Here is a 26,597-nt window from a genome sequence, read left to right as displayed (position 1 = left end):
CAAAGAGGAAATTTACTTATGATGAATTCACTTCACTTTCTTGACACTTTCATAGCCGTGTTCATTGAATTATATGTGAGCTATGACCTCAGTAATATCCATATGACTGAATTCACACATTTCCAAAAAATGTTACCACAAATGGAGCATTACAGGCTTCTTAGACATATGTTATGACAGGGCTGTTGTATTGGATTGGCAAAAATCTGATGTCAGCGACCCAATCTATCACATCTCACACTAAGGACAGATAAATTGACTTTTGGGGGTGTTAAGGTCGGGGTAATTTTTCAACATAAGGCATGTTAAGCACAAATTGGAGTAAGGTCAGAAAAGATATGCCAACACTTACAGTAGGTGTACTTCACAGCACAAGGTGAATATGTCAACATTTTGCTTCAGATGCATGAGTCACTCCGTCCATCAACAGCACTGAATCCTGTCAAAATGTCCTTGAGCAAGATAATGAACCACCTACCTGCTCTCATTTTCTCAGTCTCTCTGGATTTAAGTGCTAGTTAAATGCTTGAAATATAAAAATGTAAATGCAGAATTTTAGAACCAGTTCCTTCTTTCTCCTTATTATACCATTCTGGAGAGCGCAGCGAGCTCTCAAGTTACCCTTCTCTTCTGACAGTGTTATGTAACTCCTGCATGTGGAAGGGGCCCACGGGTGCTGGCTGGTGAGCCCTTCGACAGAGAGGCATCCACGCTTTGCTAAACCGATGAGGCTGGAGCGAAATACGCCGGGTTCACACAGCTGAACACTCAGAGCCCACTAAGTCCTGAGGTGACAGACCAGCCAATCAGAGAGGATGCTGCTAGCATTAAAGCGCTGGAGGCAACCATGAAGACAGATTGCTGGGCACAAAGTGAAACTGTGTGTACAGAATAATTACAGAGGGAGCACAGCTAGTCACAAAACCTAGATGTTTTACTTTACAACATCAGCAACTTCTACTTGTAGGGAAACAGTGACCAGTGAATAAGATCAGCCAGTCCGTAGCTGGAAAGCGATTGCTTTGGCACAAACAAAAGTCCATCTGAATTCGATGGTGTGGGCTGTTAACAAAACAGACTGCCATTGTTTTGTACAACCATATGAAGACATTTCCAAAATATGTCTTAAGAAATTCACTGTGATCGAGCAGGGGGTGATATGACAATATATACTGTGAGATTTTGCCATGCTATTTATACTGTGGCAGCTATCCCTTTAACATCTCTGGGTGTACTACACCATTGTGAGCAATGCTGCAAATCAATGCACATGACTGCTTTGCGGTCAACTTGGATTTCTATTATTTCTCCATGAATGTGGTGGGGACCATGAAATGTAAGGTATTTAATTTACTGGATTAGTCAAAAGCAGACATTTTTATCTGGTTAACAACTCCTCAATTGGTGCATATCAATATTGTGATATAAAATGCTGTGATAGAGGATTCAATCCATTTTGTCTGTCCCTTCAGTATTCTTTGAAACATTGAAAAACCATTGAAACAAACACTGAAGTCCCAAGATATAGTATCTGACAACAGAAATAACACAAGTTTAACTCAATAAGAATGTAAAAGCAAAGCGAGGTGAAATGTAGCAATGAGCATGGTGAGACGTTGCAAAGAATAACACCACCAAAATGACATCCCAACATTGCTTACTGTGTCAATATGAACACTATATTTAGTCCAGTATATCTCTGGACAACAACAAACAAATACCACTAAATCCATTCAGTTGGACACCAGCTGAATTTCTTTATCTAGATAATTCTCAACAATGGGAGGCACCCTGTTGGTGTGGGGACAATCAGTGATGAAGGAGGAAACACAGCAGTGTTAAACCACCACAGGTTTTTGGACTACAGCTATGGAGAGACAACATTTTATACACAAGTTGAATACTTTTAGATTTTATCCCTTTCAGTATTCATGCATTCAGTGTTTCTTCCCTGGATCTTACTGTTAACAGGGTTAAAAATACCTTTGAACAGGGAAAAGCATCACGTCACTAAAGCTGTCCATTAAACCAAAGAGTAATCAAATTCTCTTCGGTAGGTTAACTGCTCCCTAAGGCAGGTTTCACAGCAACTTTTACAGTAACTCACACTCCTAATGCTAATAGACACATTACAGTCCTGTTTATGTTACTCATCTGCATACACTGGCAAACCTAATTATTGATTCTTTTCTCTTTCAGAAGGCTTCTTTTCTGTGGTGGATCAATTGGGTAAATTCCTTCCATCCTCTGATAGGAATGAGGAAGCGAAAGCAAGAGCTGTGCATCTGAGGCTGGCTTCAGCGCGAGTGGGGAGTGGTGCATTATGGGTCATGTTAGAGAACAGAGGCTGGGATGAACCAGCAGGATGGTGTGCCAGAGTACGTCTGTTACAGGGCTGCACCCTGCAGCTACTCCAAGCAGGAGTCAACATGAAGTCTCTGAACTGCCTGGAGAAAATTTCCGCTTCGATGTGGTGCACCACCGTTTCTTACTTAGGGACATCCAACACATGTGATAAGACACATGAGAAAAATATATGGTACACGTAAAAAGGGGCCACAGAGGCGAGAAAAGGGACAGATGGGATAGTAGAGAATGTAAAGTACAAATATGAAAGGATGGAGAAATGACTAGCAGGAGGCAGGATGACACAAGGGGAGAGCAAGACCAGTGTGGTGGCAGAATGACTGACAGCCAGAATATTAGCTAGCCGTCATCATCTTCTGAATAGATGGCTGCTCCCTCAAAAGAAGGCCAGTATTGAAAGTGACAAACAGGCTGCATTTGGATCGGACAAATCTTAAATCCACCAAAAAAAGAAAAACAGAAAAAGAGAAAGAAAGACAAGAAGGAGGAAAGGATGGAAGGAAGGCGTGTTATGTGTAAAATTTGAACTGTGCCTGTTTTGTCTGACATCTACTAAAAACACAAAATTAAACTTAAAGTTCCACCTTGGGAATTCAGGCAGCACCAGAGGTGGCCACTTCTGTCTTAAAAAACTCTCAAAATGCCAGATTAATGAAGAAAACTGAAAAATGGCTTCCTTCTCTATTGGATTCCAAAAGGTTCTACTTTTGAAAGTATGTCAGACAAAAAGTCTGGCCTCTAGTCATAACAGTCACACAGTCGGACCTTATGATGACACCACCCCTCTCTACTGACACACCTAGCTCCCCCTCAACACTCCTCATTCCTCTTTACTTCAGTGGGACACAGCCAGATAATCTACTGGTGCAATATTCAGAGGATGGGAGCCCGGTAATTAAAAACCAGCTCCCCCTGAGGCCTTTGTCCTTGGTTTTTGGCAAGGAAGTTTCTAGAGGCTTCCCTGGAGGGTGGTGGTGGGGGCAACAGCTGGCCCGCCTGGCAGATTGCAAATTCATCTGTCTCTGTATCGCTGCCGTGGCATTTTAATGGTCCGGCTGGTTCTGCATTTCAATAAGCAGAGCTGGGAGTGCAGACACACTGCTCAAACAGAAAGCAAAAAAGCTACATTTCTCATCTTACTTGCAGTGAAATTGCCGACAAGACACTTGACAAACCAGAGAGCTGTTACTAGGATTAGTGGTTTTTGTTAATATCTGTCTTTTTTTTCTTTTAAAAGGACCAGTACATAAGATTTGGGGAAACTACTTTTAAATGAATTAAGAAGTGTCAAAATGGGTATCACCCAAAATTTTTATTTGCTCATATTACTGACAACTAATTGAGTTTATCATTGAAAAGCATGGCCAAACATTTGCTCGTTAAAGCTTCTCGAAAAAAGGGCATGCTGTCATTGGTTGACTAGTCACCCTGATGCTCAAACATCCACTCTGTAACACTGACTGCCATAAGGGAAGCATTCACTCAACAGACGCGTCATCGCCCTACTGAAAACATGCAAGTCAGTTTGTCCCATACAATCATTTTTACATCCAATTCCAGCTTCCTGAAATCTTTGGGTTTTGGACAGTTAGTCATACCAAAAAAAAAAGCAATGTGAAGACATCAATTTGGGTTCTGGGATATTGTGATCAAGTATTTTTCACCCCCCCCCCCAAAAAAAAAAAAAAAAAAAAATTCAATAGAGTAATCGATAATGATTAAATGAAGATGAGTCACTAGCTGCTGCAGAAGTAAAATGAAGTTTCACAGAGCTCAGGGAAGCCTATTTTAAGCAGAAAACCGAGATGACAAAGTCTTTTTCTTCACGTTACAAAATGAATTTCCTCCACAAGTCGACAAATTGAAACTCCTCCTCCTCTCGTCCTGCTCGGCACTGAGGCTGAGCCATCCTCTCTGCATTAGACACTTCACTTTTCCAGCATGAATGCCACTCTTTCTTGTGTTCTATTTGAATAAAGTGCTGCAGTTCATTCACCACTAAAGCAACTGCTAATGCACTGCATCTGAAGGTATTTCTAGGACATACTGTATAATAGTACTATGAGTACTAATTGCAGCACCCTTTGAAATTTTGGGTGCCTTTGCAAAATGATATTTAAAAAAAAAAAAAACCTCATACTGAACTGCACAAAAAGTAATGTGAAAAACATGCTGTACTGTTCCAGTCTGCATTTGGTAGGGAACAATTTGGTGCTGGAGCAGGATGAGATGCCCTCCTCTGTCTCGCAAACACACACACGCACAAACACACACAAGCAGCAGCACTGAGAGAGGTCAGTGGATAAAGTGCATCCCCCCAGATATCTGACATTTTCTGTGTGTTGTGTTTTTTACTGGAGGATATGAGTTGAGTTTCTGTTACTATGTGGGGACAGAAAACCCAAAGGGATGACAGAGGTGGAGGGAGTGGAGGGTCAGACACTCAGGGCTTCGTCAATGAGAAGACCGGCATATGGATGTGTATAAAGGTATGTGAATTGTTCTATGTGTGGACAGACTGTTATGTTTTCAATCCTCTTACTTGTTACTTTTGTGAAAAAAGCAGCTGTAGTACAGTACAGAGGTGCACGCACACACACACACACACACACACATACGTGCGCGCACACACAGCGTCACACTTCCTTTTCTGCCTGCAGTTTCCTTCCCCTGCATCTTCAAAATAAAAGTGCACATGAATGAATAATGAAGAGGTTTCTATTTTGGAGCAAATGTTAACATCCATTTTAATTGCGCCCTATTTATAAACTTCAAATAAACTCTCTGAAACCTTGTTGCTTCTTCAGACTCAGCTCAGGGTTTCCATAGCGACACAGTGCCTCTTAAGTCCTGATGTTCAGTTAGGAAGATGCAGAGAGACAATGGAGACACTCAACTGTAACCAGGGAAGGAGGACTGGATAGCTGGCAGTCTCATCCATCATGACACACACAGATTGACGGCTAACCAGAAATCAAGCATTAAACATTTTGTGGACAAAATGCCAGTGGCCACATTTCAGTTTACCAAAGGTTAAACATACAAGTACACAGTACAGGGAACACTGCCTTTGTGAAGTGGATCCAAACATATACATTTCTAAATAATTCATTAATACCCACAACCAATATGTCCTCAAATACTAACAGACAAATGCAATACTTTTCATTTCAGTTTGAACAGCTAACAGTCAGCAGCTCACTCACAAAGTGCATAGCACATGCCAGCGCACACACAGCAGAAGCATTCATTCCAAACACAAGCCACATACTGTGTCTTCATATCGACTGACTGTAAAACCTTCATTTTGCAACTGGTAACCCGGTCAGCTAAGCTTTGTAGTCTTTCTTGCGTCATAATGTGAAGGTGTGCTTTAAACAGAAGTGTTGAGGCTGGGAACCTGCACTGAAAGCTCAAATCTCCATTATTAACCTGATTACAAAGACCCCCTTTACACCTTGCATTAAAATGTGTTTTAAGTGATCAGATTGCAATCAGGTAGTGTTTGACCACATCAAAGGACAGGAGTAAATGCAACCAAGATGCACTGAGGACGAATTGTGATCCAATCAGTCAAATCAGAAGCAGTCAGAAACACACTGTCTACAGATTGAACAAAAGTGTGACCGCTGTTGCATTTTCAATCCACATAAAACAACTACGTGGGCGGAAATAAAACTTGTTCTCAAGTACCAATGCTCACATCACCAGCGAAAGTGCATGTCTCATCTGGATAACACCGGTCGCAGTCTTCTACAAATAAAATCAAAGGTTCGACAGGATCAGAAGAAGCTGGACAGAACTCAATTGGATCTCAATGTACACACTGGAGACACATAAAAATACCAGTTGTAAATGTAACCAGGTTAAATCAAATCTAGGTACAATCTGGATATGAGATGCAATTTAATGCAAGGTGTAATTTTCCCATGCATGGCAGTAAACTGAACAGCAGTGGCTCTTATCTGGTAAAGACAGGCCACCTCTTGGCCACATATACACTGCTAAAACTCATATAAAAAGATACAAAGCTTTTTCATCCACTTGTTTGTTTGTCCATGTTTGTCACTGACTTCCCCTTCTGTGGCGAAGAAGCTGCGACCCAAGCTGTCAGGATTACTCCATGATTAACACCGGGTGTACAGATTAGATTGCTGGCTTGGGCCCAACATAGGTTATTGAGGGTTAACTGACACACAGGTGACACACCCCAGCAAACACCCAACACATAGCTACTCTTTTTTATTTTTTTTTTCCATTCATTTACTCCCTTCCTCCCACTTTGGCAACAGTGGCAAAGTTAAATGCCACAGAGGAAGAACTAGCCATATCAATGATGGCCTGAGGCGAGCTGCTGAACCATCACTACTAAATAACTGCCTAACACAGTCAGGCCTGGTGTGCTACTACGGGAAACGCTGCCTCAGGATAGAATGAGAAAGGAAGAGCAAATGAGGGGAGGTAGGAGGGAGGAAATATGCAAAGGAGCCAAGGGGGTAATTTGACTGTCTTATGGTATTTAATTCAGCAAAAATGCCCTGAGAGAGAATTAGAAAAGCTGGCTGTACATCTGCTGGCAGAGCTTTAGTACCTGAGGTCTGCAGGGAGGTTAACAGTAAAAAACAGGTTTGTCCTCCACTGTCCGTCAAGGTGCTTGTCTTTGTCCTCTATGTATGAATAGCTAGAGCAAGAATATTGGTGCAAATTATGCTAAATCAAATTAGAAAGGATGAAGAGAAAAGAAATAAAAAACATCTTTGGATATTCATTTAGTACCGTAGTCAGGAAAGTGGATTGATGCAGCTCCAAAGCCAATACTTTAATGAGCTCCAGTCTGTCACAATCAAATCCTTTGCGAACAGGAGAGAGACTGTCTGCAGTTTAATGTGGCAGCTGTGGCGAGCTCAGTCAGTTGTCTGACAATGTTAACCATGGACGAGGAGAGAGGTGGACCCATCAAAGTCTGAGACCGGAAGAGGTAGATGTTGGGATTCTTTTTCAGACACGAAAGCAGAAAATCTGGCACCGTCACTTTTATAAACATTGACAGATGTCATTCATCATTACTTAAAAAACTGCAACAAATGTAATAATGTGTTCATTGTACAGAGTTTACTTGATGTATTATAATAAGACTCAGTGAATGCCTTTGTTTTGGTTGCCAGACAGCAGGGAACTAATAAGCAATAATAGTTTTAAAGAGACTAATTTTTTCATGTCAATGGGACTCCAAATGTTACTTATTAGATTAAATGTGGGCGATAAAAACCTGTACTGTACATATTTCCATCTTTACATTGACAGGCTCTTTATTCAGCAAATTCTGCCTCAAACGAAACAGTACGGATAAAAGTTTTATTAAATTTAGTTGTGGGAAGTTTAGCTTTTCTTTTGATTTAACTTCTCAAATCCAGAATATAATCATTTGGATTAAAATGATTTGGACTAAAATGAAGGTCATTAATGACCCTATTCCTGCATATTTATTTACTTCTGACCAATAAAGAATGGTGAGATTGGAAAGGTGGAGGAAAGAAGTGTTGCTGTCGATCACTGCTGGCAGGTGATCAATTACAGATTTAATGATCATTACGGTGGTCCAAGTGAATCGATAACTAGTGGCTCAGTTCAGCACCTGATGTGAGAGCTGTCAATCTATATTTGTATTCTGTCAGATTCTTGTTTAATATTCCATTTGTACTTTTTAAATATGTAATACTTGAGAGTCCTTTAACTCCCTGTCAGTAGAACTGAATCAAAAAAATCCTTCACCTCAACACTGGCAATTGCTCTAAAATCAGAGTGCAATTAGCAATAATGGCCTTTTCAGGGGGCTACTTTCTGTGATCAATTTCAGTGAGACCCAAAGACAGGAGAAATGATTCATGTAACATTAATGTTCACTCAGAAAGCTCTGGAAGGTTTGTTCACCTCACCCTGATGTATGTGGTCTCGTTTATCCAAACCTCTACAATGGAGGTGGCAAGTGCAAAGTACAAAGGCTACCGTTATCAGATATATACCACCAGGTTGAAATATACCATAGTTTTCCATTTGGAAAACATGACAAGTATTCCTTATTAGGTTAAAAACAACCCATGCAACTTTACCACCATATAAAATTCTTCCTGACCGGGCAGACAGAAGCATTACCTGCCAAATCAGCAACAGAGCCAACATAGTCCCATGACAGGCCAAATAACAAGCCTGACCTCAATTGGTTTTCATAGCTGCCGTTAGCCATAGAGATGCTATGGTGCTCAAGGGCGAGGTGGGATTTCACAAAGTGGTTTCTTAGTTGCAGAGTCAGCCTTATTCAAGACAAAAAGAGAGAGCAATGATGCAACAGAGACTAAAAGGACAACAAGAGAAAAATTGCAGAAGCAGACTTTTCAAACTGAGAGTGGAATGCTGAGCATTACTTGAAACCAGTGAAACCAATGTGCTTATTTTGGAGATTCAAAGCACTTAGAAAAGATGGAGGAGAAAGCTCTCAGTCAAGTGGCCACTGATGGATAGAAGACGCACCTATGGCAATCACCAAGTCCAAAGATGAAATGGAAGTACTGAACTCTGAAAAGTAGCTGATAAAGGCTTCCTGTGATTCAACATTTTAGGCATTGTCAAATGTTCCAATCCAGGGCACCCTGTAATAAGCAAGCAGGTAAGTGTTCTGTTTATTGCTCTGAGGCGTTTTGACAGGATTCAGGTCCACATTGGAAACTGAACCTGCGACTGTTCTCTTCCTGGACGGACAATGTAACTCTTAGTAACAATGGCAATTAGGGAAACAGTTGTATTCTAAAATAAAAGATACTGTTTTGTGCTAAAATGTCAGGCCTCTATTGTACACTCTGCTGAGAGGTTCTCACAGTATAATATATATGCAACTGCACAGACTTTCTGCAGCATCGCTGTGTGCTTCCATGATCAATGACTACATTTACTCTGCATTACAGCTTGCTCAAATTACACCGATCTATAATCAACTCTCCAACAAGGGATACTGACTGATTTTGAAGCAGTTTTTACTTTTATTTCCTATAGATGCAGACTGCAAAAACCTGGCAGTTTTTGGCTTGCTTCTGAAATTTTTCTTAGCAATAGTAAAGTAATGTTTCTGTTATGTTTCCAGGTTAGCGTTGCTTCACCTCAGAACACAGAGTGCAACTACAATACAGACAAAGTCTGGAAATTCTGATTGTGAATGAAACTTTTGGGCATTGAAGTTGGTGTTGGCTACACTGGAGAAACCAGTAAGCGTAAGTTGGATTTTGAAAGTATCTAACTGAAAAAATCCCATCCCCTTCCTTCAGGCCTACCTGCAGAGATGTCAGGGGGTATGGACTGTGTCACGAGCGCAACACATTGTTGTCATTGCTTTTATTGCTGTATGTTAAAAAATATTATCATGCTGAAAATAAACAGCGAACATGGCTATTGGTGGTCAGTACTCACAGTTGTCAAGCTACCATGTTAGTGTTGTGAAATTTGGTCTGCATTTTCTATGCCATTCTTGTGAGATTAGCTCACTAAAGTTTTAGCAACATATCTTCCGAGCTTTGTGAAGACTCCGGTCATGCCCAATCAGTGCATGCGCAGTGTTCCCAGCGGACCACTACTACACCAGATTCATCCAGAAAATCCCTCACAGCTTAGCTAGGGAAAGATGGGAAAATAAGAACTTGTATTCCCAGAAAAACAACCTTCATTGTGTCTTTTACTGAGACATGACAAACCTGCATAGCCAGCACAAGAGCATGATTATTAGGTGAAAGTGTGAGTGTGCTGTTACTGAAGAAGAGCCAGCATGCTCACTTTTAAGCCATGCTAGAGGTTGTGGGGGTTGCAATCATGGCCTGTCAGTTGGTAAGTCCACCACTTTGGTCCAGACTGACATATGAAATTTGGTACAGTCATTCAAGGGCCCAGAGGATGAATCCCAATGACTTGATGATCTCCTGCAGATATTTAGCCCAAAGCACCACTATGCCCAAGTAAATCCTCACAGAGCCACTAGAGTCTTGTTCATGGATAAATAAATGTTTAAAAATGTTGAACACTGCATTTTACATACTGTAAAAGCACACAATCAGCCTTGCCTACATCAACACCTGTCAGCTATCAGGCAAAAGTCACAGTCTACGTTTCCAAAGACAGACTGGGGCCATGCAAGATGTGTGAGGGTGTGTTGGTGTGTGGATGAGTGTGTCCTCCTTATACCATCAAAGGCTTTTGGTGGGCACCACAAGGCTCCACCATTAGCACAAAGAGGCAGGAACTGGCTTCCCCTCCACACTATGATTTCCCCACCTCAAAAGAGGGTCAGGTGGTCTTTTCTCCATCAGGACGGAAAGAGGATGGCAAAAGTGGCAGGATGGAAAGAGAAAGAGGAAGTGAGGAGAGTAGTGCCATTTGTGGAAATAAAAAGGAATTCCCGATATAGTGTCAGTCATGAATATTTAGCACGTCTGGACCGGGGATCTGCTCTTGGTTTGACTGAATAGGTAGTGTGGATGAAATGCTTTCGGGTAGAAGGAACAAACACAAATTTCCATTCCAAAACTAGACTGGTAAAAAAAACCCCAAAAACTGCCTGCTCAGTACATGGCTGCTGGCATGAACAGAAAACACATTCAATTTACACAAACAATACATAAAAGACTCAATATTGTAGATTAGAATATTATTAAACTTTATACCACAGAACATCTTTTTGATTCAATTTGCATTTTTCATAGCACTGTGCTTAAATAGCATAAAACAAAAAGTTCATGGTGCTATAAATCCTTTCAGAATGATTGTCTTGATATGCTTATACACATGGCCTTTATGGTAATACTTGTGTAAATACAAAATGTCTTGTGTCACTTGTGCATGAAAATAGGACTACCCTAAACTAATTTTACTGAAATAGATCTTAATAGCATTTTGGGAAAGAGGGTCTCCTTATCACCGTTTTTCATCCTTTCTCTCTTGCTCCTTCCTTCCTTTTTCTTCCCTGACCCTCCTTCCTCCTTCTCCCACCTACAGCATATCATCCCTTCTTCCCTCTCTCACTCTCATCTTCCTCTTCTAATTCAGTAAGTCTGCTTAGCCACTTGACCCATGTTGCCATCTTTTCTCTCTCCAACCAGTTCCTCTCTGTTCTTTTTGTCAGTGTTCTTCCAGTACCCTCTTCCATCTCCTCTTGCTTGTTTCTCCACTAAGCTACTCAGTGAAGACAGTGGGGTTATGGCTGTTTCGAAGCTCACCTGCAGTCTAAGTGAGTGCATGAATTTCAAGGGCCAATTTAAGACCAAGAACAAAGGATCAGGCTCTATAATGAGGATACTGTTCACGCAGAGAGAGGACATGATGGCATGCATTAAGTAAAGGAAAGGCATCCTGAGTTGTTATCTTGAAAATGCCACCTGATCAGCCATCTGCTGGTAGGCAAATGAAGAGATCAAAACCTGAAAATTCAATCTTGGCTTTGTTTGTTCACATATTTGGTGCAAAGAATTCACTATTGTCATATTTCTACAGTGCATTTGCTTTAAAAGTTTGCTGCAGTTAAGGTTAGGATCAGAATATGGGATGGATGTCTGCCCCTGCCTTTAAACATAGAATAGAAAATGTATCAGAACTGAGCTGAGAAGACAAAACAAAATCCATTTCATCTAGACAGAGTTGCATTAACTGTGCACACACATGCACGTATGTTACGCCTGTGATTCTAACTCTTCACATTCATGAACTTAAAAAGTAACTGGCACTGTATATCAAAGCATCTTGTGTACCTTCACAATGTTTGCTCAGGCAAAGGTTTGCACTGATCCCTTCAAGACTGAGGAACGCAACTGGCACCCACACAGTCACAAGCCCACACCTCCACACTCTTCATTACTCCTTAAAGTAGGTACCAAGTGGAGGAAATAGGAGGAGAGTTGTACTGGTTATGAATGAAAGTTGGCTAACTGGTTGCTACAGGAACATACACATTTCACAAAAGCAACTACACAGACATGTGAATGTCTACTATTTTCATTTTTATTGGGGTTGGCAGCAACAACAAAACCATAGCCGTTGACAAATTTTAAAAATAAAAAAATAGATACTGTGTAATTTTACTCACTCTGCCCCCTACTCAAAACATCAGCAGCCTAGTTGATGTAACACAAATGGGTGCGCCATACTTTTGTCAGAGCTTGTCTGACTTTTTTGGCTGTACAGCAGATTAAAAACAGACAGACACACACACTTTATATACAGTATACTCATATACAGTATATTGTGTAAAGGTTTAAACATAATTTAATAAATAAATACATATTACTCTGTAATTAATTAAACTCTTGACTACAAGCCCCAATCAATGCACTTGAAAGTAAGACGACTTGTTTAAACAAGATGACAGTTTTGATTTTTTACCACTTCAGTTTGGTCAGTGTAATACAGACATGTACAAACAATTTAAATACTCATTCAGTGGCTCTTGGATTTTTGAAACCTTGAGCCAAGACACGTATTTCACGTAACCCGCTAGAAAAACTCACCAAAGGAATGAATATTTGTGCAACTTCTGACCAAATACTGTATTCTCCACTTGAATGGAATATTCCAACTTCTACATTATATGGTAACAACTGAGCTATTTTATTTTAGGCGATCACAGAATTTTGTTTTCTTTTGTCTTATATGTTGTTTGTCACCACATTGTGAAGATAATACAGCACTTATTCAGATCCTATAAATTTCTCTACTACCCCACTGCACTATGCTCCAAAGGAGCACCAAAAACACAAGCTATCAAAATTAAAAAAATATTATTGTAACACTAGTATTTGACACAACTATGCTGTGGTTCCCTACTGATATTCCACAGATATGCCAGGTCACATGGCTATAGAAGGGAATTCACAAGACTTAGACAAATCTGCTGTCTCTTCTTATCTTACAAATATGATGTAGACGTTAGGTAGTAGAACATGTGCCCACTTGAAGTCCAAGTCAGATCGACTGTGATAAATGAATGACTTGGCCCATTCTTGGTTCAAGTGGAAACCTCTGAACTTTTCTCAAGGTCATCAAAAACTCCAACGTCCAATGACAATGTACCTTCAGATGTGTACATGGTCACAAGGTACGTTCATGTAGCTGGAAAATGTTTTTAAAAAGTGCAGCATGTTAATGTAACAACAATTACTTCTCAACATCTTTTTTTCACTTTTCCTACAAAATACATCTTTAGGCACGTATACAGAACAATCTGTAATGCATTAAAGCTGCATAAAGCAATATTTTTTTATTCTAACACTGAATCAAACAACTCCTGGTTATGTTAAAGGGTGATGAATGCAGATGATCCCACTACGAATCAACACGTCATACTGCGGCTTTACAGAGCTGCTTTTACCTCACTGATGGTTATCACAATTGTACAAACCAACAAAACCAAAACAATGACAGCACATACAGTGTATACCATGGGCAGCCACTACCAGCACATGATTATTTCAAGTTAACAGTAGGCTACCTGTCTCATGTGAAACTGTTGAGAGCCAAAGTAAATGAGCAGCTGGTATAGAAAGTAGAGCATGTAGATTAAGAAAAGAGAGAGATATTCTTCTGTTGGTGATGTTTGTTTATCAAACCCTGATTTCAAAATAATAGTGTACTTACATTCATCTGGTGGCCAGAAAGACCCTGGAATTGAATGGTCATGTTGCTTCTTTCTGCTGGATTTGTGAGTAGCAAAATGCTTGCAAACATGCCACTAACATAAAATAAGCTAAATGCTTATTATATTAGTCTTTCTGCTCCTAGTAGTCAAAAATCACTTCATGCAGCTTTAAAATGAGGAAAATGAGTTACACAAGGTACTGTTAAGCAGCATAGAATGCAGTTACAATATCAAGGGGGCTGAATTTGCTGTGTCACTTGGTTTCTAGCATGAACATATACATACACACTACAAGCAAGGCCTAAACCACAGATGACACTAATACATGAGCAAATTGAGAAATCAGTTTATGTCATTAGCTATATTGCATGGCTGTATTCATGTCAAATGAACTATGCTTTGACACTGATCCAATAATTGGGGGAATGTACAAGGTAAATTGACTGGAATGACTTTACTACTGTGCTGTAGCAAAGGATAAGTACCATAACCAAAGCCAGTCTAAAAGTTCCGTTCCTTAACAACACACTTTGTATATCAAAAGCCCCAGACTATGGAACAGTCTTCAGATTTTACCAAGCTGGAATGTGCACAGTAAAAGAACAAAGGACTATCATATTTTACCAGAATCTCCAATAAGATGCCCACAAACAGTCCATTTAGGACATCATTTCCAACACCTGTCCTTGGCCCATCCAAGCAGAGTCATCTGTTGCTTGGGCACAAACATGGACAAAGACAATTCAACAAGCCAAGTTACCAATTTTATTTGTTTCTTCAAATTGTCTGTGTAATTCACAGTCAGATTTGACCATGTGAGAAGTGCATACTAAGGACTGTGTTCATTCACAAAAGCTCCGGTAAGTCTGTAAAATATTAAGGTGTGTAGACTGAGGACAACAGAATCAGTACAGCTGATGGAGAGCAGGACAAATTAAAAGTAATGAGGATTGTCCAGCCAGTAGTTTAACACAGGATAAGCTACTCATAGCTGTAAACCTTTATCTCAACAAAGCATGTAATTTCAGATCAGTTAAGTTTTAACCTTAATGTGACCTCCAGACAGATCAGATCACATTAAACTGTGCCGCGTCCACTGCTGCTGGGAAATAAGATCCCTTGTAATCTTTAAGAAAGGTAACTGCGTCAAACATGCCAAGGTTCCAAATCCAAGTTACATCCTCAGCTCTGCCTCTATCACTTTTCTTATCTACAAATGACACAGCCAAATTTGTGAGTCAGTTACAAGCAACAATCAGGAGCACCTAAAAAATAATGATATCCTTGAGACAGCTCATTTACAGGATTCTGTTTGTGAAGTAAAAAATTTAACCTGCTTTTGCATTACAAATAACAATATAAAAATCATAATTAGATCATGGCGTTCCATTTTGCCAATTATGTTCACTATCCAGTATACATGGCCCTCTGTATAACAAGGGAAGAGGCATGTAATATTTATTTGCTTGTTAAAAATGGCTGCCATGATAACAGTAGGAATCCTGCCACTGATGGGCCATTTCATGAACGCAAAGGGGGACAATTGGGGAAAAAACGTCTGTGCTAAATAGTTATCCACCAGGAGCATCAGTTCACTGCCCTCAATATAGAGGCCTCTGAGTCAACCCAACACATCTTTTTTCTGAATTCTGGAAATAAGTTGCTTTTTAGAAGGGGTGTGTCAATCAATTGGAGACCCACCATAATCAGTTAATATTTAAACTGGTAACAATGGAAGCAGCATGTCATCTGTGGAAAATCTGACACAGGTCACTAAGTTAAAGCTGTTGAAAAATTGGCTGTCAACATTATGGATTAGTAACTAGTCATGTGAAAACTTAATTAAATCCTGTTTGGGGGAATTAAAGGTTTCAACACCTCTTAAATTTTATACTTTTTTTAAGTTTTAAAGTCCTTTGGTTAAAGTTTTATATCTACACAGTGCTATATTGGAGTTTGCTGTGTATTATATTATGTACCATGACTTGCAGATGGGTTCAACAATTTTATCCAAATTTGACAAACTGTTTGATTGGTGATTGGTCAATCAATCCATTAATAGAAAAAAAAAAAATGTGACAGGACACTTGACCAGTGCATCACTTTTTTCATCTCTCCAGTTCACCTGCCCACATCGTGTTTAAAGATTCAACACCAAATACTTCACAGAAACAGACTGCTCACTCCTTAGAAAACAGTCAAGGCCATACGTCATCTGTTATTTATCAGCAGCATAATGGCTGTTGTCATTGTCACTGTGTGTTCATACTGTTAAGAAGCCAAATTTTCATCTACAACCTTTAAAAAGGTTGGTGACCACGAGTGTAGGTTATCTTGTCTCTGCTAATGACAGTCATGGACAGTACAGAGACATCAAATATTGGGTTGATCCATTTTACAACCCCAAACAAAAGTTAACAGGCATTAAATAGTATGATCACATTTATGTCTGAGAAAATATGTGTCAATCTTTTCGAGTTTACACTTCTGTTTTCCCACTATGCCCGACCTTGCTGACGACATACAGTGAGATGTGAAGGCTTTGAAAGCCACAGGGAGACTACTTTTTATGTAATCCACCGTTAAGTCACATACCATACAATAAAGCCATCGTAGAGGGCCCATCTCATAGAATCTCTGTTTAGACACTGCACCCATCTCTAGAAAAAACTTGTAATGCAATAAACCATTGTTTATTGTGACCAAGGCAATGTCACTGGTATCAGTTGACAGTTTGGTTAAGCCCTGCCAATTTAACTGAAAGTTAACTAGCCAGTAAGCTTGTTAAGATTCATGTTTCCCATTTGCAGATTTCAGGAGCATCCTTGTCCTGTCAAAGTCATCCCTTCAGATGGAGCATGAGTTTGCCCTCTTCCTTGGTTTAGGTTCCCCAAAGTCCCTGTCATCTGCTGCACAGTGGCTGAAGGAGCACATCGTCTGTGAGAGCCTACGCATGCCCAGGCGAAACACACTGTTAGACAGGCTGTAGATGACACAGTTGCAAAAGCTGTTGCTGATGGCCAGCCAGGTGGTGATGAACGACAGGGCAGGGCTATCCAGCACATGGGAGCTCTCTAGCAGGAAGTAGATTATGTAGGGCAGCCAAAGCATATAGAAAACACTGGTGATGCGGAAGAGCACCATCGCATAGCGCCGATCTGGTCCATGCCCTCCGTGATGCCCACTGCCACCCCCCTCACCAGCCTCCATCTCCTGGCTGGGGAAGCGTGCACGCCGTTCACTGATCTCCCTGTTGTGCTGCTGGCATATGCGAAAAATATGGTAATAGGTAAAGCAAACCACAAGTGCAGCGGGTGCATAGAGCAAACACACCACAAAGCCTGTAAAGAGGGCAGAGGTGGGCCAAGAGTGAGCGCACCACTCAAAAATGTCTCCATGATAGCCTGGCTTACCCCACCCAAAGAACGAGGGCAAGAAAACCAGGCTAGAGTAGACCCAGATTAGGGTGATGCAGCCACGTAGCCGGCATGGTGTCACCAGCTGGTTATAAGATAGTGGTTTAGTTATGGCCAGATAGCGGTCCACACTGATACAAGCCAAGCAGGCCATTGAAACACTCTTCAGAACAGAAATGACATAGCTGAAGACCTGGCATGTGATGGGCTCCTGGACACCTGCTGGGTAGTGAAGCAGAGACAGGGTGGGCACCAGGCAGCTAAGACCCACCAGCAGGTCAGCGTAGGCCATGGTCTGGATGAAGTAACTGGTGGTGTAGTGGTGTAGCAGAGGGGCACAGTGGAACACAAAGATCACTGTCAGGTTCCCTGCAATAATGAGCACTGTCAGAAGTACAATGACAGCAGTCTCCAGGACGCAAGCCCCGAGGCCTTCGTTCAGGCCCCAGCCCAAAGGACAAGAGAGGTTGGAGGCCCTGCCAGGAAAGAAGTCTCCATGGCTGCTGTTGGCAGTGAGCACCGGGTCCGTTGTCAGTTCAGACTGGTTCATTGTTCTGGGTGCTATCCAGGTGGGTCAGGTTTGTGGTGTGCCACCCATAAGGCAGCTGGCCTGAAACTGGAGAACTGTCTGCCCCCCACCCACTCTACAACGGGTGTCTGCAGCCTCCCTTGGGTAATGGAGCTCGATACTCTCTAGCACACTCACTCTCTCTTTCACCTTACTCTCACATAGCTGGGTCTCAATCAAATGAACACTGACTGCAGAAAAATCAATACAGCCTCTGGGGGGGTAGGACAACCCGTTTAGCTCTCCTTTTCCAATCACTCATGGTTAGTGAAAGTAGTGGGTGGGTAACAGTGAGGAGTAGAGAGAAAAAATGCTGTATTCCTTCAGTAGACCTAAAGCAGGGTAGCATTAATGCTGTGGCCAGTATCTATCCCAAAGGCGAATTTCCCTGCTGGTTTGGCTGCCAGTCTGTGGCCTCATCTCATTCTAATGAGGGTTGCCACCAGGAGGCTGAGGGCATAAACTGTCCTCACAAGGGCAGAGAGCATAAGAAGATCCAAGCAAGGACACCATATGAAGAGGTTAAATCATGAAGTGAAGCACAATGCTCTTCTCTCTTGACGGATCCTGACAGGAGATCAAATAAGAAAGCAGCATATGGCTCCTATTTCACAGCTACAGATCAGATTAAGTTTGGTGAGCACAGTTACCTTCAAAAAATCCATTTTATGGAACAATTGCTTAGGGAGAAAAAAAGGTTCTTAGGAGTCTCTCGTGGTGTATAGCAAAGTCTGGAGAAGAAAATTACATCCATTTCCGAGAATCAACCCTTGGGTTCAATCCAAAGTTTCACTGTGCATTGGTGCTAGTGTGTTTACTATGTAACTGCAGGCTTCCCTTATTTTGGTGGTCCTCTGATCAGTGTCTGGAGCCCATGTATGCCCAGCTATTGTCTGAATCAAAACACAGACACAGGCTAGAACAACATGGGGATCTCCGCAGGAGATAATGTCACAGCTCTCTCAGCACACATGGCGCTGGGGGGAAAATGTGTTTACAAGGCATCCCTAGGCAGAATGAGGTAAAAAACCAAGTGCATCAAAATGTCTGGAAGAGTTCTGCCTTACGAGTGATTTAAACTTTAAATCAAAATGTGCAAACTTGCCTCTCAGTGTTCTCGACTGCAAGTTGCAAAAGACAAACAAATGTAAAAGCAGAGCAGTTGATGGAAGTGTTGAATGTCATACTCCCATGCAGGCAGGTGGAAGGACTCTCTTGGAGCAACGAGAGGCCAGCTGAATAACTCAGTGCTCCACTCACTTAGACTCCTCAGCAATCCTGTGGCTGGCAGACACTTGAAGAGAGGGGTGTGGGGATCAATTGGCAATCCACTTATTTATCCTATAAACTTGTTACTTGCATTTTTCTTAAGACGTTCTCAAGCATTGACAGCGGAGACTTAGCACCTTCTCCTCAAGTGCTTAATGTAACCATAGATTTTCTAACTTGCCTTAGTCCTTTGAAATATGCGTTCTGTTTAGTTGTAGACGTATACAACTCCTCTCTCATGGTATCTGTCGCCCTGAACAAAACACTGGCAGCACAACAAAAGGGAAATCCACTCTAGCAACATAAAGAAAAGACCCAGTCCCAGTCGGAGTCCCAGTTTTAAGCACTGTCCTCTGCAAGCGTCCCCCTTTTAATTCCGTTAAACAGGACAACCCACATTTTTGAGAAATAAATCCTTAGATCCCAGTGGAAAGAAAGATGAATGTAATGTATCTGTCAAAAGCAGCAAGTAAAAAGCAAGAAAAAAGATGACTGCGCTGATGGAAATGAGTTAAATCTGCAGCGAGGGAAGCGAGGGGACGAAGAGTCCCTCAGCCCTGGTGCAGTGAGAAGGAGAGATGCTGTGACTGGCTTACACTTCCCTCCCTCCCTCTCCACACAATCTCTCTAGCTTGCACACTCAATCTCTCTCTCTTTCCACACACACCCACCAAACACACACACACACACACACACACACACACACACACACACACACACACACACGAACCCTCCCTCTTTCTCGCTCTCTCTCCCTCAGCTTCTCGCTCATTGCCCCGCCTCCTCCCATCCCAGCTGCACCTGAGGCTCCCTGCCACATTATTCTGTCTCTCACACTGGCTTTCTCCCAGAGGTAAATTTGGCTACATTTCCTATTTACATATTGCTTATCTCTCACACTTCTATTACAACCCCCACCCCCTTTCAGTCTCCCTTCTCCAAACATCTATATAGCCCCTAGTATGTTTAAAAACCCAGGTCTATTTCATTCCTCCATGAAACAACCAATACCATGAAAATATATCATGGAAAAAAAGCACCACAGCAAAAAATAGCAAGATGTACATTTCATGATGTACTTATGTGTCACTCATAACACTGTCTCTTTGGAGGAAAAAAGGAAAGACAATGCTTGTGTCAGCAGTCATTAGCCTCAGCTTCAGAAAGCCACAGCTTTCTTAAATACATTAGTATATAATGTGTACAGGATGACACTCAACCTTCATAATCCCAGGAGCATCTTGGACAGCTAATCCTAGTAAAAAGAGTTCTCCTCCTTATCCAGCCAGGCTCCACATTCTTCTGGATACTTTATTTATTCTTTATTTAACCAACAGCTTAACACGCTTCCGTCTGCACCTCAGTGACAGTTGCTCGGCAGTTTGGACAATTGGGAGCATTACCTGGCCAGCAGACCATAAAAAGGATCAAGTGACAGTGAATTGGCTTAACTCAAGGACAGATGGAAAGAAACTGTCAAACATCACAGCTGGGCAGGAGAATCTTACAAACAAGAAAATTGGGCACAATTATGTTAACTTTATTGTTTTCTCCTTTTAACTATTAGAGTCAAATGGAGGTAATGAGGAGTGGCCAGCTACAAGTTGAATGGAAAATGGCTGCTTTGGAAAACACCACAACACCTGGCCTCTTCCAGGAAGGGTAGTGTGCTTTGATTATTTGGAAAAAACCAAACAAACATATGTTTGAAAGGAGCAAACATGACAAAAACTACATCTATCACACAGGAGGTCGAGTTTCATACGATGAGTCAATGAGGGACCACCACTGCTTGAACATTTAAAGCTGCACTCTGCAATCCTTACTGGATAAATATAGACATCTTCTCAAGTATAAGTATACTTTCAGCAGATGGACAAAGGGAAACATTATAATATTCACTTATGTAAATGTGTCTACTTTGACTTAATTCTCAAAGAGTGCTTGGTCAAATCCACACAGTAAGTCACATATCAAACCCACAGAGCAAAACAATGTGCTAGCTGAACAAGGGGGGGAGTATGCCTTTCACAGGAAGAGCCATGCACAGACAATGGCTGAACCTAGACCTCTCCTTGAGGAAGATGTAATGCAATGTGAGAATATTATACAGGAAAAAGATGGCATGCAGCCAATCCAATTCTTTGACACACCACTTGTGACAGAGCATTCAAGCCAATGAAAACGCCTTGCACAGCTTCGGGGACTTCACATATAGAGGCAGTAGCCACTGGAATCTAATTCAAAAGAGTGCCTAGTTGCATCTTGGTTTAATCATGTCATTACTTTACAAACAACCTGTATCTGTAGTTCAGGTAGGCCAAAAAATGTTTATTTTATCAATATTCAGGAAATCAAACTTTAGATTTTTGTTTTTTGTTTACAGTTTTTCCAGCTTGTCAACAAGATGACGATTATGTAACAATAAACATTAGTATAATTACATTTAATGAGATAATAGAAATATTACTTTTTGTCTCTAATTTTAGAACAATGCTTAAATCATAATGTTGCTGTTGTTGTCAATTTACAGAGGAATCAGTCCTGCCTCATTTTACTGCTCTTGTTAATATAATGAATATTACTAAACGTTATTCCTGAATCATCTCAAGCAATTCACAAACGTACAACGCACACAACACAACATGGCACAGACACGGCAATATGAAATGCATATGAGAACAGGACTTGGTCAGCTGTTTCACATGTTAATATTATCATTACTTTATCAAGATAAAAGCAGCAAAGCAGTGACAGATCTTTACGCACTGATGGAAGCTGATGCACTTGAGGATTGTTGTCTGGTCACTTATGTTTATGAGGCCAAAATCTGACAATAATCCACTTTAGTGAAGTAAAATATCCCTTTACGTTTTAATACAGTGTGTTTCATACAATGTGATTGTGAACTGGAATACACATAAGCCTGCTATGTATTGCCATGGAGACCAAATATTCTTGTGTTGGCTAATTTGGTAATTTAGGAGAGACAGCGTGATGGAAAACCAGAGAGAGGGGTCAGAAAGGGAGGAAAACTAAAAATAAAAAGAGACAAAGGGAAGACTAAAAAAAGTTGCGCTGTCACTATGGAAGGAGCCAGTCAATGGAGATCTCTCAGCACAGTGCTCTTTACCTTTGTAGGTGGACACTGATGAAAAATACAACCAGAAGGCCGCCGTTAATAATTCATTCTGCTCCAAAACAAAGTCAGCGGGGCCACTTGGAAACAAAGGTGGAGGCTGATTCACATTTCACTGCCTCCCAGCATCCCACCCTCCTCCACCCCTGGACTCCTGCTGATTCCAGTCTCAACAGCAATGTGTTAGCATAAGGAGGGAGTTTACATCTACATTAAAACGTGTTTAGCAGAAACTTACAGTACATTAAGTAAGGAGGCAGGGGGTTCACCACCTTGCTCAAGGACATTTTACCAGGACAGAGTGAGCAAGTAATTAAATTAGTTAAGTTATGGACCATCTTTCTCGAGCAAGCATGGCATAGTGCTCAAACAACACAATCAACCAACAAAAACAAATGACAAACTTCACACTGAAAGATAACACAAAAATGTCAATTCAAGACCCGTCTGTGCAAATAAGCTTTCAGATGCTGTTTAAACTGCTGACCTAATGTCTGCAGAAAAAAGCTGTTTCAGACATGTAAAAGCTTACAGTACTTGGTCTGGAATGTTGACAATGGGACAGCCTATATAGTAAACCCTCATCAGATGACATTCGAAGTCTGTACAAGACCTGCACAGGTTTCTGGATTGAAACCTTCACAGAAGCAGGTAAAAAAAAAAGGAGGGTGAAAGAGACATGGTTTGCTGCACAGCTGTTGACAACAGACAGCTGAAGTAATGATGTAAATATGTGGAATGATGCACGAGCGAAGCAGATACTTTCCCTTTATGCAACCGCTGGTGAGATGTTTCCCAAATTATGTCTGAAGTCTCTTCACTGTCATCAGAGTAGAGACTCATCAGATTGTGTGATGGCATTTTGAAGGCATCTCTGATTTATTTTCTTGATTTGAATGAGCCGCTTCAGCTTGGACTGCCTGAATGGTTTACAAAGTGTGGTTTGTTGGCTGGTTATGAAGGAATTCCAGGTCATTTGATTTGCCTGAAGGGCAGAATGTAAACGCAGTTGCTTCTGTAGTTCCGATCATGGACAACACTCTTGTCAAAGGGTCTGGGGGTTGGGATATGGGGGGATAGATGTTAGTGGGGCAGATTAGAGCTGGTTCACTGCCTGGATACAAACATTCAGCGAGCACCATCAATGGACCAACACTAAACCAGCTTAGCAGGCAGAGGCTAGTATTTATATTTATCAACAGTGGGCCAAGCTTGCCTGGATTCAGTTCCCAGGTTGAAGGCACTGAAGAAAAAGAACATGATGCACTGACAACATTAGGAGTCATTTTAGTTGCCTGTCATAAAAACTGGATTGGAAATTAAGAGGTCTTAGCAAAAAAAATTTAATTCTGGTTTTCAAGTGGATGCTGTGACAATTATAACACTCAATCCAGTGAGAGCCAGACTGTTGTTAGACTTTCTGTCTCTCTTGGCTTTTGGGTATACTGACATACAAAGTATTACAGACTAGCAGACTAGCATGGATAACACAAGTATATCGTGCATACTTTACTGCAATGCTATCACTGTATGGTCAAACTTTGCAGTCACCTCTTTTGTGGACAACAAGGCAGCTATAAATATGTAGAGTTATGATTATTGGTTAAAGAAGTAATGTTGTGAGGGCACATTTTATTACTGGTTAATATAATAGAGAAAATGTATGAAGCAAACACAGTGTGAAGGGGAAAATGTCAAATATAAAGATAAGCGCTCGCTCACAGCAAGTGGAAAACAAAGTAACAGCTATTATTATCACATTTAACATGACAACAATTTATGATCAACACCCTGAACAGAAAAAAATATCTCTACCACATTCTCCTCCAGCACAATGTCAGCATGTATACAGTGTACATTGAGATGGCCGCAGCTGAATGGTAAAGAAGAGCTAAAGGTCAAAGACCGGCTGCCGACTGAATTCACCATCTATCATCTTCATTTAATCTCACACCACATGGTGGTGAAGACCTGCCTGACCACTCAGGTTGAGATATTTATATTCATTATTCTGTAGCTTGTATTGTCCTTGCACCATGTAGGTCAGGATGTAATGTGCATCTCTTCAGTCATCTGTAAAGGTTGAATGTGAACAATAAGTCGTTGTACTTTGACTTGAAATTGACTTTTTTTGTCAAAGAAAAGAAAAATAAATATTTTTGGAGTAAATGTCATTGTATAAAATGCAGGTCATGGCTGCATTTTGCACTTTCATTTTCAACACCATCAATACATAAGCAATGCTTTTGTGAGAGAGAAACATGAATTGCTTTGTCTGTTAGCAGCCTTCTGTACATATTATTTATGTGTGTCACTACTGTATGTTCAGCGCTACATTGTTGATTATACAAAATGTAGCTTATTTTCTTCCAAACCAGAGTAGTTTTGAGCTTCTTCTTGCTTCAACTGCAAATACATTACATTATTTGTATACCCTTTTGAACAAATTCTGTCTGAAATTTATTCAGCACCTAGATGAAAATGTAAATGATGTTGTTCATGAAGATTCTTGTACATTTATTGAATTAGAAGGTACAAGCTGGTGTGGCTCTGCAGCGAGGAAGAAGAAGCAGAGCATTACTCTAGCTGTGAGGCTACAGTTGGTATGAGGCCTGAGACATGGAAGTGTTGTGACCAGAGAAGACGCTGTGGGCTGGATCTCCTTAATCCGAGCTGTCATATCAGTGTCAGCATGGCTAGGAGGCTAAGCTAACACACACAGTGGATACACTCACTACTATATGGCAGACAACAAACACACTTATTTATAAAATCATTCTATCAGCCCTTTAGAATGGCATGCCAAGCTCAATCAACAATCAAAATTGCTAGACTACAGATATTACTGGTCCAGTTTTTTGTTTTTGTTTTCCAGATATTGATTTTCCTGAAGCTGTGCACGGAAGGCAGTGTGTCCTTTTGTGGTGCCTACTGGGTTTCTACTGTGGATATGTGAATGAGAGCTGAAGGGCTGCATTATGGAGACACACACAGAGCCAGGATGGGAGGCTTGCTGTGAATAGACCTATATTGTAAGGAGCGGAGAATGGAAGTGGTGTAGCTTGGCTGTCTTGTGGCCATGCAGTGCAGCTGGTCCTTATAGACACTACGGGGCAGGATGGGATAGTGAGCAGTCTATGTGTCTTAGTGTGAGAGGCTGTGATTGACAAGTCTTTAGACCCTCAAGACTTTTTTTCATCCACGAATGATGGGAGACCTCAAACTAGCAGCAGGGCACACAACTAAGCCAGGGGAATTACGTTTATGCATGTGCATGATGTACATCTGTGCATACATGTCTACTGTACTTTCAGCTAGGGGTGAAAACCTTGTATCTCAAAAATGTCAATGTTTGAAGACTTAAGGAAACAACTTAGTGCTTTGATCACACTGCATGTTTTTCAGGTACCCGGTGCAGTTATCTGCTATCATATTTTTTTTCTGACAATTTGCCGCTATGCTGTTCAGTAGCACTGACATATTATTTAAAAACTAAACTGACCTTATGAATCTAGCTGATTGGGTAGATTTCTTATTGGCCAATAGCAGTCAAGGTATTTTTTCTCTGAAGTAATGTGTAGTAATTAAAAATAATCTGGCCAATCCACAGCCTTTGCACGACTGGGGCCCCTCGGCTGCAGCCTTGGCTAGTCTGTGTATTAATCCAACATTAATGGGTAATGAAAGGATTTCTGAAGTCTGCCAGGTTTGCAAACATCAACAACCCCAAAGTTGGAGATTTGTCATTCAGTATGTATATCAGTGTACAGTATATACATACAATGAATATCACTGAATCAAATTACTCATATTTTATACTTTAGCAGAACAAACATTAATCCCATCAATGTCTATAAAAAAAACTAAAACTATGCAACTACTTTCATTTTATTGAGAAAATGCTTGGGTTTGTGTGCTGACAAATGAGACAATACTTTTTTCAGTGGCTCATTTATCTATAGAGAAATAAGTACTCTTCTGTCCATATGTTAAAAACAGTCCCTACGAGTACCAATATGCTTTGCACTCTCATACTCAACCCCAAACAGCTCTCCACCTCAATAGATGGTAGAGCTGTCTGCTTTTCATTTAAAATTCCAGCTACTTGCAGGTGTACACATACTGTACAGGTGTGACTGCAGCTGTTGCCGGAAGGCTGAAAAAGAAGTAGGT

General features: G+C 40.9%; 2 protein-coding genes across 5 annotated transcripts in view; both read right to left on the bottom strand.

The window, feature by feature from the left end:
* Positions 1-26,597, bottom strand: part of rabgap1l (RAB GTPase activating protein 1-like) — a 115,514-nt gene that overhangs the window by 54,632 nt on the left and 34,285 nt on the right. The window lies entirely within an intron of this gene.
* On the bottom strand, positions 12,385-20,169 carry gpr52 (G protein-coupled receptor 52). The gene has a single exon (XM_076727015.1). It carries the CDS (start codon positions 17,996-17,998, stop codon positions 16,880-16,882), a length of 1,119 nt encoding a protein of 372 aa, XP_076583130.1. The 5' UTR covers positions 17,999-20,169; the 3' UTR covers positions 12,385-16,879.

This window comes from Chaetodon auriga, chromosome 3 (assembly GCF_051107435.1).
Source record: "Chaetodon auriga isolate fChaAug3 chromosome 3, fChaAug3.hap1, whole genome shotgun sequence".
Taxonomy (NCBI): Eukaryota; Metazoa; Chordata; class Actinopteri; order Chaetodontiformes; family Chaetodontidae; genus Chaetodon; species Chaetodon auriga.
This window is presented reverse-complemented; position numbering and strand designations above follow the sequence as displayed.